The sequence below is a fragment of the Aythya fuligula genome, chromosome 12 (genome assembly GCF_009819795.1).
Source record: "Aythya fuligula isolate bAytFul2 chromosome 12, bAytFul2.pri, whole genome shotgun sequence".
In the NCBI taxonomy this organism is placed as follows: domain Eukaryota; kingdom Metazoa; phylum Chordata; class Aves; order Anseriformes; family Anatidae; genus Aythya; species Aythya fuligula.
Window position 1 is genome coordinate 20,201,152 of NC_045570.1, and position 12,199 is coordinate 20,213,350.

General features: G+C 67.2%; 3 protein-coding genes across 3 annotated transcripts; 1 reads left to right on the forward strand and 2 right to left on the reverse strand.

Moving 5' to 3' along the window:
- Positions 1–669: 669 nt before the first annotated feature.
- CHMP1A (charged multivesicular body protein 1A) lies at positions 670–5,680 on the reverse strand. The gene is made up of 7 exons (XM_032195924.1): positions 5,647–5,680; positions 5,537–5,556; positions 4,814–4,891; positions 4,136–4,282; positions 3,604–3,732; positions 3,165–3,352; positions 670–2,463 (listed from the first exon to the last, which is right to left on the reverse strand). The coding sequence occupies exons 1-7, from the start codon at positions 5,651–5,653 to the stop codon at positions 2,442–2,444; spliced, it is 591 nt and encodes a 196-aa protein (XP_032051815.1). The 5' UTR covers positions 5,654–5,680; the 3' UTR covers positions 670–2,441.
- A 1,234-nt stretch (positions 5,681–6,914) lies between these two features.
- CDK10 (cyclin dependent kinase 10) lies at positions 6,915–10,225 on the forward strand. Its single transcript, XM_032195548.1, has 13 exons — positions 6,915–7,010; positions 7,300–7,372; positions 7,583–7,654; positions 7,762–7,864; positions 7,984–8,065; positions 8,215–8,282; positions 8,593–8,645; positions 8,758–8,827; positions 8,936–8,995; positions 9,145–9,268; positions 9,344–9,483; positions 9,746–9,798; positions 9,868–10,225. The coding sequence occupies exons 1-13, from the start codon at positions 6,915–6,917 to the stop codon at positions 9,969–9,971; spliced, it is 1,098 nt and encodes a 365-aa protein (XP_032051439.1). The 3' UTR covers positions 9,972–10,225.
- A 437-nt stretch (positions 10,226–10,662) lies between these two features.
- On the reverse strand, positions 10,663–12,120 carry SPATA2L (spermatogenesis associated 2 like). Its single transcript, XM_032195698.1, has 2 exons — positions 11,810–12,120; positions 10,663–11,739 (listed from the first exon to the last, which is right to left on the reverse strand). Exons 1-2 carry the CDS (start codon positions 12,101–12,103, stop codon positions 10,804–10,806), a joined length of 1,230 nt encoding a protein of 409 aa, XP_032051589.1. The 5' UTR covers positions 12,104–12,120; the 3' UTR covers positions 10,663–10,803.
- Between the last annotated feature and the right edge of the window lie 79 nt (positions 12,121–12,199).

The window sequence follows — 12,199 nt, forward strand, 5'->3', positions numbered from 1 at the left end:
AGCCCGGCTGCCAGGAGGAGGGGAGGGGACGAGCCCCCAGCCCCCCCCGGCTGGCACCCACCAGCGCTGGGTGCTCACGATGGGAAAGGGCAGAGCTCCTGGGGGGGGCAGCTCCCCCTTGGCAAGCCCAAATTTCCCCCCACGAGGTTCTGGGAGAGGTTTGGGGAAGGGCGCAGGGAGCCAGGCAGCTCCAAAACGCTGCCGGGAAAAGCAGCGGGGAGGGAGGGGGCTGCCTCGGCCCCCCAGGAGCTGGCGGTGGCCGCAGCGGGGCTGTGGCAGCTCCTGCTCGTCCCAGTTCCCCCAGCTCAGCCACAGGAAGGGAACTGGGCCCTGCTGGGAGGCGTAGGTAGGTGGCATGCAGGGTGTCCCAGCACGTCAGGGGCCTTCCCCTCTGCCGCCCCCGAGGCTGTGAGCCCCGTCCCAGGGGGCCAGGCACGGCCTCCCCTTGCTCCCCACCTCAGCCCCACGGGACCCCCGGCTCCGTCCCCAGCTGTGGTGGGGTTCACAGCCCCCCCTCTTTGTGCCCGAGCCCCTTGCGCACGCCACGAGGGATGTTCAGGCAGTTTTTATTTAAAATAGCAGAAGGTAATCAACAGTGTGGTGGAGAAGAAAAAGGCAACGGAGACGAGCTTAAAAAAAAAAAAAAGGAGGAAAACAAAACACAACAACACGAACCCAACAGGAATCAAGACAAACATCACAGGGGAAGGGGGAGCGGTTCCAGGGGCTGGGGGCACGTCCCAGCCCCCAGCCTGGTGTCGATGCAGGGCCAGGTGCTGGTGGCAGCCCCGCTCCGTGGTGCACAAGTGGCTTTGCAGCCCCAAGTGCCTCCTGCTGCCCTGGTGTCACCCCCCCACCAGAGAACACGAGGGCGGAAGGCTCTCTCAGCTAGACACATGCAGCCAAGGCCACTGAACTCAGAGAAAAAAAAAAAATAATAATAACCCAAACAGCACGAAGTGTTTTTGTCACGAGCACTGAGATGGCCCCGGCCTGGAGCGTGTCCTGCCCTGTGTGCGTGGCCTGAGCCGGGCCGGGTGCCAGCACCGGAGGTGTGCGGGGGCTGCCACCCGTCCCCACGCTTCCCCTGTCCCCCGATAGCCCCCCGCTCTCAGCCCGGCCCCATGGGGCTGCTGTGTGGGACTGAAAATCCCCGCTAAAGCTGAAGGAGGGGAGCTGCCCGTGGCAGCAGCAGCCGTGTGCCGCACAGCTCAGCGCCGCGGGCACCCGGGGCAGCTCCAGCGCTGTGGGGCTGGGTGGCTGTAGAGTCCTCGCTCATGGCCTGCAGGAAAAGGGCTGAAATTCCGCCCCCTGAGAGCCAAAGGAAGCCTAATTTCCTTCCCGCAAGCTTCCCACCCACTCGGTACCTCAGGAAGACGGGGTGCCGGGAGCCTCAGCCCCAGGCAGCCCCATTTCCCTGCGAGCCGAGCACCGTGCCTCCCACCCAGCCCCCTGCGAGCCCCCCGGGCACGGGGATGTGGCAAGGTGGGGGCAGAGGAGAGCAGAGGGCAGCAGGGGGACCCAGGGGACAGGCGGGTGAGTGCCCAGGAGGGTTTGGCACCCGCCCCGGTGCGCCCATCCGGCCGGGACGGTCATGACCTCGGTAACTCGCTGCCTGCAGCACAGGGAGGGGGCACGGGGGGGATTTACGGGGCAGGACGAGCGTTTCAAAGGCCACTTCGTGGTAGAGACGCGGGGAGGATCAGCCTGCAAGGACCAGGCGGGTGGGCAAGGCGAGGTCTGCAAGCAGGGCCAGCAGGTATGGCTACAAATCGGGCAGCTGGGGAAGGGCGCTGCTAGGCCAGAGGTGTGGCAGTGTACCCCCGCCTTCCTGCAAGGCACAAAGCCCCCCAAAAACACCACAGCCCCGCGGGGAGCGAGCCCCCAGCCCTCCTGCCACAACGCCAAGGGCATAGCTGCTCGCTGCGGGCTCCTGCCGGGTGCTGCCCACAGCTGGGAGGCCCTGCAGCAGGTAACAGGAGTGCTACGCACGGAGGAGGCAGGCAACCAGCACCCCGGGAGCCGCCGCAACCCACCCCCAGAAGGATTCGTTTAGTGTTAAATCAGGAGTGGCACGTCGCTTCAGGGGGCGCTGCGAGAAACCAGCAGCGCCCCTCAAATGAAAAACACCCTAAAATCACCTTAAAATCACCCTAAAATCAGAACCAGCGAAGCATCCGTCGAGCCCGGAGAAGGGCTGCCCTTGCTCCATCCCCCCCCCGCCGGGATCTCTGCCTGCTCTGGTCACCGTCGCACCCCAAAAGACGTCTGCAGGGAGGCGGGCAGGGCTGGGGACGTGCTGCTGCAGGAGGGGCCGGCCCTGCCCGGCCAGCAGGTCAGAGCAAGGACGTAACGGGCAGAGGGGAAGGAGTCCTGGGTCCCTCCGTCCCCACACACCATACAAGCAGTGTGGCAGCAGTCCGCGGGGGAGGCAGGAGGCCTTAATTCCGCAAGGCAGCCAACCTGGAAGGGAGAAAACAAGAGGGAAGTGGCATGAGAACAGCCAGGGTCAGCTGCCGGACAGGAAGAACCTACGAGGAATCAAGCCCAGGGCACGCCTCTGCCTCCCTCCAGCGGTGGAGAGGCAAGAAATCCTGCCCCGGAGCACGCAGCCCTCACAGCCTGCAGGAAATGCGGAGCATCTGTTGTCAGCGCAGCTATTTTGCTGCAGAAATGGGGCTCCCAGCTCCTCCCGTGGGTACCTCGTGGCTACAGATGCCTGGTGCCCCCCCCAGAGGGCTGCACGGGGCCGGTGCCATCGCACACGGGGAGGGAGCGGGGAGAGGAAGCTGATCGGCTCCTCCTGGGGCAGTTCCAGGGAGACAGCCTGTTCCCGGAGCTGGCTGTGGGTCAGCGCCAAGCCTTCCCAGCACAGCAGCAGCTGCGTGAGGGCGAGCACGGAGCAGGGCAGACGGCGTGGTGCCAGATCGAGGACAGCTTGCTGCCACGTGCCAGTGGCCACCCCCGGCCCTGAGAGGCCACCTCGCCTGCCTGCGCCCTTCCTGGGGCTGGATGGGTGCAGCGAGGGCTCACACCGCGGGGCTCCGGCTCGCCTGAGCATCACAGAGGAGCTCAGCACCCCCTCGGCCAAGCACGACGTGCTAATTAACGCCTTTCGTGCTGACAGAGATCCCCGTGAAGAATTCGGGCTGCAGAGAACCAACCTCCGTGACAGCTGGTCCTCCTGGGAGCGCACCGAGCTCTCGCCCACCGCCGAAGCCCCCTCGGGGAGCTGGCTGAGCTGGTCCATGATCTCCAGGCCGTTCTCCTCGGCGATCTGCACGATGAGGCTGTCCACCTGCTCCTGCGGCGTGGTCAGGGTGGTGGCGGAGCTCATGGAGTCCTCCATGACCTGAAACAGAGACAGCCCGTCAGGCAGAGCTGCTCGGCCCAGCGTGACTTCTTTCCCTCAAAAATCACCCCACAGACCCCACATCACCACTGCCCCTGTCCCAGAATGGTCCCCACGGCCTCAAGCCTGACAACAAGGCTACAGCAAAGCCTTCCCTGCTGGGCAGCAGAGCCGGGGCCTGCCCAGCCTCTCTCCTCTCACACCAGACACACAGAAGAGCTCCCAGGCCCCTCGAGGCCTCCTCCACTTACCGACGTATGAACATCCAAATTCTGGACCTGCTGCTCGAATTTATCCATCACGGCAGACACTTTCTGCAGATCCATGGAGCTCAGAGCCTTGTCCAGAGCCTTTGTCACCTGGGCCATGTTTTTTGTCACCTGCAAGAGGAGGAGATTGCTTAATGGGTACTGCCTGAAAGCAAAGTCATCGCTGCTGAGAGCAAATCCCTGGCACAGAGCCCTGGGCACAGTGCAGCTGGGGGGGGGCACAGCAGCCCTGCACGCCTGGAGAGGGCAGATCCCAGCCCACCCCCTTCCAGACACACACGCAGGGGGTAGCAGGGGCAGGGGAGCAGGCACAAGCCCCAAGGAGCAGCCCCTCTGCTGCAGTGCCTTCTTTGACACTTCAGAAGCTGCACCAGATGCCAGACCAGCAGGGCCTGGGCTCAACACGAAGCTTCACGGGATCCTTGTTGGGGACAGGGGAGCCTGAGGTGATCAAGGCAGGTTCTACAGGGCGCAGACCACCCTCAAAGCCCCCCGCTGTAGAAGAGACCCTTACCCCTTTCATCGTCACTGCCGTCTGCACCTTGGAGGCCACGGCATCCACGCGGGAAGCCATGCGGAGCCAGTTGAGCCCCTCGTTCTTCTTGCGAATGGCATTCTCCGCGTAGACACGAGCACACTCCACGTTCTTCTGCTGAAGGGCCTGGAAGAGCAGAGGACAGCTGCTGGCACCAAGAACCCACTCTGTGCTCACAAACCCGCGCGATCCATCCCTGCCTGACAGGCCTCCAGCAGGAAGCAGCTTTGCTGTGACCCCGTGCCGACAGGGAGCACGCCCTCGGGATGGAATGAAATCTGAAATCCTCCTCGGCGTCACAGGGAGGCACCTGCAGAGCCGGGATCTCAGCGTGGGACTTACGATCGCAGAACTCCCCTGTGCTCCCCGCCAGGGTCCTCGAGTCCAACTCGCAGCCCCCCAGCGATCAGAGCCGATGCCTGAGCGACGCCCACACGTTTCTCAACCTCCATCAGCTCAGGGCTGGGACTGCTTCCCTGGGGAGCCTGTGCCCCAGCACGCTCCCAGTGAAAAATAAAAATGTTCCTAAAACATTCTGAGGCCAACTTTCTGTGACTGGTGGTGCACAAAAAGCCTGGAGAGGGGCACTGCCCCTCTGCCCCATCCCTCGATGCAGGGTCCCCAGCCCCTGTGGCCCCGTGAGGAGCTGCCACGCACCTTTTTGACCTTTGCCTGCTCCGCCTTGGAGTCCTTCTCAGCCTTTTTAGCGAGCTTCTCCAGCTGCTTGGCCGTGAACTGGAAAGGAGGCAGGGGTTAGAGCCGGGACACCGCGGGGAAGGTGGTGGCAGCAGCAACCTGGGGGCATGGGGAGCGCCACCACCTCCCCGGGGAGGGCTGCTCGTGGGGGGCAGCACCCCGGGGTGCTGAGCAGAGCCAGGGTTAGAACAGGACCCACAGGGACATTTGGGGGGGGGGGTTAAAAGGGAGAGGGGGTAAAAAAAGGGGGGTATAAAGGGGGGCTTGAAAGGGGGGGGCAAAAAGGAGGGGTAAAAAAAAGGTGGGGTATAATGAGGGGGCTAAAAAAGGGGGGTAAAAAGGAAGGGTTAAAAGAGAGGGCTTAAAAAAAGGGGGCACAAAGGGGAGGTTAAAAGGGGGGGCACAAAGGGAGGGGTTAAAAAGGGAGGGGTTCAAAGGGGGGGGTTAAAAACAGAGGGAGTAAAGAAAAAGGGGTAAATATAAGGATTAAAAGATGGGAAGGGTAAAAGGGGAGGGTAAAAGGGGAGGGTAAAAGGGTCCCTGTGCCCCCCCCCGCCCCCAAGGAACCCCATAACGCTCCTCACTGCCCCCCCCCCCCGCAGCACGGCCGCCGTTACCGGCCCCTAATGCGGCGGGCACGTCCCGGGGCTGCCGGTGTGGGGTCGGGGTCAGCGCCGCGCTCACCTTCAGCTGGAACAGCGTGTCTGCGGGGAGAGAGCGGCCTCAGCACCGGGACCCCCCCCCCCCGGGAATCCCTCCCCCCGCCCCCGGGGCCTCCCCCCCCCGCTCCTTACCGTCCATCCTGCCCCGCCGCCGCTTCCGGGTGCCGCCGCCGCTTCCGGGTGCCGCCGCCGCCGCTTCCGGGGTGCGCGCGCCGCCGCCCGGTGGGGGCGGCCCCCGGTGGGGCGGGGCACCGGGACTGGAGGGGGGGGCGGGGGCAGAACGGGGCCCCGGGGTTGGGGGCAGCCGGGCAGGGATGGACCGGGTGGAGCCCCGGGGTCGGGACCGGGGCGAGGCGAACCCGGTGCCCGGTGTCCCGGCCGTCATAAAGGGCCCCCGACCCCGGAGGCAGCCATGGGGCAGGCGCTCTGCAGGGTCCTGCGTAGGATGGGTAACGGGGGCTCGGCGGGACCGTGTGCCCTAGACGGGAACGGGGACAGGGACGGGGATAGGGACCGGGACAGGGACACCCCCCGGGGCACAGGGAGCTGCCGCCCGTCACCATCTCCACCCCGGTTGACCCCAAAAGGGGAAATTTTATTCCCAGCCCCATCTCGTGGGTAAAGATCAAGGAGCTCCGGCCCCCGGGCGGCTGCCGGTACCGTTACCGTTACCGTACCGGTGCTCAGCCCCATAACGTGAGGCCTCCAGCCTTTTTTCTGCCCCACAGAGGAAAGCAGAGACAAATCGGGCGCCTCCCGTTGTGCCGTGCTCGCAGCCGGCTGGGTTTTAATGATTAAAATATAATTAATATACATGCTGCGTAATTAGCACAGGTGCCCGGTGTCGGGAGGCGGGTGGGAAGCAGCTCCCGCGACCTGGGAACGGGGCAGCGGGGGCAGGGGGGGGCAGGCAGCAGCCCCCCGGTGGGTGCGGGCCCCCCCCCCCCCCGGTTGTTTCAGGAGGCGCAGCCGACAAGAAGAGCCCCGGCCGTGCCCCCAGGATCATCGTCTCGTCGCCCTCGGAGGACACCATCCTGATGGTGGTGACGGAGCACGCGGCGAGGGCGGGCGGCCGCCACCGGCAGCGCGGCCCCGGGGCTCCCCGGGAGCCGTGTGCGGGGGCTCCCCACGATGCCGGGTGTCAGTAAACGCCAGTGCTGGGCTCACACCGCGCCGGCTGCGAGCGCTGCGGGCCGGGCCCGGGCACGGCGGGGCCCTGAGAGGGGGGGGACAGGGCCCGGGCCCGGGGCCTTCACCGGGCCGGGCCGCGCCGCGCATAGCAACCGTTGCTAGGGCCCCCGCGCGGGGAGGGAGGCACTGCGCATGCGTGAGGCGGCGCCGGGCGGCACTGCGCATGCGTGAAGCGGCGCCGGGCGGGAGGGCGCATGCGTGAGGCGGCCATGGCGGAGGGCGGGAGTGCTGAGGGGGAGCTGGAGCCGCTGCGCTTCCCCCGGCTGTGGGCGGATGGCTTCTTCGAGGTGCCGGCGTCCGAGAGGGTGAGGGACGGGGGTGTAAGGTCGTGGGGTGGGGATTCGGGGGGTGCCGGGTCGTGAGGGGAGGCCCCGGGCCTTGATCAGGGGGCCTGGGCCTTGAGGAGGGGTCCCGGGCCCTGTGGGGGGGGGGCACCGGGCCTTGAGGAGGGGGCACCGGGCCCAGGCCCAGGCCGGGGCCGTCCCTGCAGCAGAAGGGCCCGGGGCAGCTCCGCCGTCAGGCCGTGCCTCCCTCTGCTCGTGGGAGGCCCCCCCCGGAGGCAGCTCCTGGCCGTGACCCCCGGTTTGGTTGCAGCTGGGGAGGTGCCGGAGCGTGAAGGAGTTCGAGAAGCTGAATCGCATCGGGGAGGGCACCTACGGCATAGTGTGTGAGTGCGGGGCTGGCTGCCCTCCCGGCACGGGAGGGGGACGGTGCCTGGGCGGAAGGATGGGTGCTCACCCAGGGAGCGGAGCGTGCTGGGCTGTGGGGCAGCGGGCCTGAGGCTGAGAGGGGGCTCAGCGGTGCCAGCGCCTCCCCAGTGATCGGGAATAAAGCCGGCGTTTGCCTCCTGGTGCTGAGCGCCTGGCTGCTCTTCCAGACCGTGCCCGGGACACCGTAACGGATGAGACCGTGGCACTGAAGAAGGTGCGGATGGACAATGAGAAAGAAGGTAATAAAGGACCAGGGACGCTGCGGCAAGGGTGGCTCCTCATGCAGACAGCAGTGCCCTGGCCCCTGCTTGAGGCACTTGTGCAGCGCAGCTCTCGCTGTCCCCAGGAATGCCCGTCAGCAGCCTGCGGGAGATCACCCTGCTGCTGGAGCTCCACCACCCCAACATCGTGGAGCTGAAGGAGGTGGTCGTGGGGAACCACCTGGAGAGGTGAGAGTGCCCCCTCCGTCCTCCTGTCATCTCCTGCCCTCTCGGCTCTTCAGAGGTGACACCTTCCTGCTGCTCCAGCACAGACCGTGCCTTACCTGCCTCTGTCCCATCTCCTGCAGCATTTTTCTGGTAATGGGCTACTGTGAGCAGGACCTCGCCAGCCTTCTGGAGAACATGCAGACGCCTTTTTCCGAGGCTCAGGTAAAGGTTGGGACGGGCTTTTAGGAATGCCACCCGTGAGAGGGGGCTGCAGCTCCAGCCAAAGCACCTTGGCCACCAGCGTGGGTTCCCTGTGCCTTGCACTCCCTCCTGGGCACGCAGTGGGTGACGCCGCTGCTCTCTGTCCCCAGGTGAAGTGCATCATCTTGCAAGTGCTCAAGGGCCTGCAGTACCTTCACGACAAGTACATCATCCACAGGTGGGAGCGGGGGGACAGGCGTGGTGGGGAGGAGGGGCTGCTGGGAGGCAGCCTGCAGGGCCCTCGAGCTGTGGGGTGATTCCTCAGCTCCTGCACCCCTGCCACGGGAGCAGGGAGCGCTGTGTGGAGAAGCTCTGGGTGTGGCGTGGTGCAAACACTGGGTAGTGTAGGAGCTGTGGCAGGGATGCTGAGATGCACTTCTCTCAGTGAGCAGCCAGCTCAGGGGCTCGGTGTCTTCTGGGGAGGGGCGGGTGTGGGAGGCACCACGGCTGCAGGGCAGCGCTGACCGGCCCCTCGGTGTTCCTGGCAGGGATCTGAAGGTGTCCAACCTGCTGATGACTGACAAAGGCTGCGTGAAGATAGGTGAGCCCCTGCAGTTCCTGCTGCAGGTGTGCCTGCAGCTCTCCCTCTGCTCCACGAGCAGCCAGAGCACGGATCCTGCCTCTCCTCTCACCTCGGGGTTCCTCTCTCGCAGCGGATTTTGGTCTGGCACGTACCTACGGGATGCCACCGAAGCCCATGACCCCCAAAGTCGTCACGCTGTGGTGAGTGCTGGGTGCAGGGCCCCGAGCTGTGCTGCCTCGGGGTGGCACGGGGCGAGTCCCGCAGGGGGCAGCGGGGGCTTCCTGCAGACCTGCCCCTTCCCTGCGCAGGTACCGAGCGCCTGAGCTGCTGCTGGGGACAACGACACAAACCACCAGCATTGACATGTGGTAAGGGCGAGGACAAAGGACAGGAGGGGCCGAGGCTGGCTGGGCAGTGCCTGGGGGGTTCACGGGAGCCAGGACTGCAAACACACGCGGGGATGGCGGGGGTTCTCCTGCAACCACTGACTCTTTCTTGCACATCCTCTGCGCCGCAGGGCCGTGGGCTGCATCCTCGCCGAGCTGCTGGCTCACAAGCCACTGCTGCCGGGCACCTCGGAGATCCACCAGATCGACCTCATCGTGCAGCTCCTGGGGACGCCCAACGAGAACATCTGGCCGGTGAGAGCCGTTCTGTGAGCGCTGCCCTCCCTCCCTGCCTGCCTGTGCCTGATTTCTCTGCGCCCCTGCCCTCAGGGTTTCTCCAAGCTGCCCCTGGTGAGTCAGTACACCCTGCGGAAGCAGCCTTACAACAACCTCAAGCACAAGTTCCCCTGGCTGTCGGAGGCCGGGCTGCGTCTGCTCAACTTCCTCTTCATGTACGATCCCAAGAAGAGGTAAGAGCCAGCTGCGTGGGCAGGGCTTGGGGCTGCTGGTGTCACCGTGCCCACCTGGAGGGGACTGTCCCTCGTGATGTAGGGACTGTCCCTTGGGCTGGGGGCAGCTCAGCCCCGTGGGTGGGTGCTGGGGTGGAAATGAGCCCAGGGAGGAGCGTGGGCAGGCTGGGGACCGGGAGAGCAGGCCACCTGTGGGGGTGATGGGAGGCAGCAGCATGTTTGGGCTGCAAGCAGAGCTTGCCACGTGCCCTTGTCCCCACAGGGCGACAGCGAAAGACTGCCTGGAGAGCTCCTACTTCAAGGAGAAGCCCCTCCGTAAGTAAATCCCCCACCAACCAGGGCTGCGGAGCTGGGGCCCCGCTGAGCCGCCTCTCTGCCCCCCAGCCTGCGAGCCTGAGCTCATGCCCACCTTCCCGCACCACCGCAACAAGCGGGCAGCCTCCACCAGCACGGGGACGGAGACGCAGGCGAAACGGGGCAAGCCCTGAGCCCCGTCCCGCAGCGGGAGGTAACGGGAGCTCGCCGCGGGGGCGGCCGTGGGGCTGGGCGCTGGCTCCTGCCCCGCTGCTGGCTGGGCACGTGGCCCCGTCAGCCCTGAGGGGTGCCCGGCTCACCCCAAAACACCCGCGGGCTGCCAGAGCCCGAGCTGTGACCCCATCACAGCACTGATCCCCCGTCCTGCCCTGCCTGGGGCTGGGAGCGCAGCCCCCAGGTGGGTTTCAGCCCTGCGCCGCCTCCTCCCTGGGGGTGGGATGGGGGCACGGCCTGTGGGGGGGGAGGATGGGGGGAGCGGGGTTTGGGACAGAGACACCTGGGGGGCTGGCGGGGCCAGCCCTGGGCTGTGCGGTGTGACCCTGACTGTGCTGTCAATAAACGCAGCTGCAAACACAGCCATGGTGTGAGCCGGGTCCTTGGGGCAGAACCCGGGCAGGACGCGGCCCTCACCCTCCCCAAACTCAGCCTCCCCCCAGCCTGAGGCAAGGCCTGGCCCAGCTGTGAGCCGAGAGCTGCTTCTGGGGGGTGCCACCAGCACCGAGCTGACCCCCAGTGAAGCCCCCCAGGGATGAAACCACCCTGGGGACAGCGCTGTGAGCCCCGTCCCTCCCATGAGGGGTTGGGGGGGGCTCTTCAGCCCTTCCTCCTCCCCGCTCCCTCCCTGGCAGACAAGACCAGCGCGCCGCGAGGCAGCCACGTTTTACTGGGACGCACGGAGCCATTTACAGCAGCAGCTGGAGCAGGGGCCCGTCCCGCCAGCCCTCCTCGTACCGCCCCGCTACGTCCAGGAGCTCGGCAGCCAGCAGCACCCCTGGCGTTGCCCTGCTAGGGCCGGGCGCTGGAGCTGTCGGCCAGCAGCATGTCCACCTCTGTCCGCTGCAGCCAGAGGCGCTGCTGCCTCTCGCCGCGCAGCTCCTGGCCGCGGTGCTGGCTGCGGCAGGCCCGGCCGGCGGCGCAGGAGCCGGCGTGCAGCTGCTGGCAGGTGGTGCAGCAGTAGGAGGGCAGCGCGCCCTGCCGCAGGCACGAGTGCAGCTGGTAGCAGGGCAGCTCGGGCGCTTCCTGCGGGGCGCCCAGGGGCACGGCCTCGGCCTGGCTGCCGGGTGGGGGCTCCCCAGGGGGCAGCCAGGTTGGGGGGAGCATCTGGGGGCTGCCGCCGGTCCCCCTGAGCTCCTGCTCCAGGAAAAAGCAAGAGGAGGAGGAGGAGGAGGAGGAAGCGTCCGGCTTGGGGATGGTGGGGAGCAGCTCCCGCCCGAGCTCGCTGTGTTCACAGAGGTCCCAGCTCCTCCCGAGCATGTCCTGGGCCTCCTGCAGCCCCGTGGGGTCCCGCCACAGCCTGGAGCTTGGCGCTGGGGGGCTGAGCTCCTGCTCCCCACCGTCCCCGGGGTTCTCCGGCATCTCCCGGTACAGATCCATGTCGTCATCATCACAGGCGGCCACCGCCTCGCCGCCTCCTGGTGCGAGCTCCCGCAGCATCTCCACACAGGCCTCCACGTCGCGGGCGAGGCTGCGGGCCTCCAGCAGCTCCTCGGCACGCACCCGGTGGGGCCGCAGCCGCTGCAGCACCTCGGCCAGGATCTCGCACTCCAGCCGGCAGGCGAAGAAGCCGCAGGCGGCGGCGGCCAGCTCGGCGCCCGGGGGCCGGCGGCACACGGCCAGGCGGTGCTCGTCCCGCCGCGCGTAGCCCAGGCGCCCGAAACTCCGCAGGAGATCAGCTTCGGGCAGCGCCGCCCGCAGCGAGTGCACGTAGGCCCCCGAGAAGGTCTGCAAGGACAGCGGGGTGACACCGGGGGTCTCGGCTCCCCTCCCCGGGACCCCCAGCCCCCCTGCTTACCTGCACGGTGCCGAACTCCTTGCGCCAGGGGAAGAGGTAGAGGTTGAGGGCCGCCCGCTCCAGTGCCTCGAAGGCGGCCGCCAGGCCCCGCAGCGCCGGCTCCAGCTCGCGGCGGCCCCGCAGCCCCCGGGCCAGGAGGGCTCCGGCGTCGTCCTGCAGGGCCCGCAGCAGCCCCGGCTCTGCCCGCAGCCGCTGCCGCAGCCTCTCGGTGAACGAGGGGTCGGGGCAGGCGCCCGCACGGCCCCGCTCCAGGCTCCGCCGGTACTCCTGCCGCACCGCCGGGCCCGCGCACATCCTGCGGGAACCCCCGGGTCAGCGCCCCCGGTGCTCCCGGTCCCTCCCCGTGGCCCCCTACCGGCCCCGCTGCCCCCCGCTGCCCCGCCCCAGCAC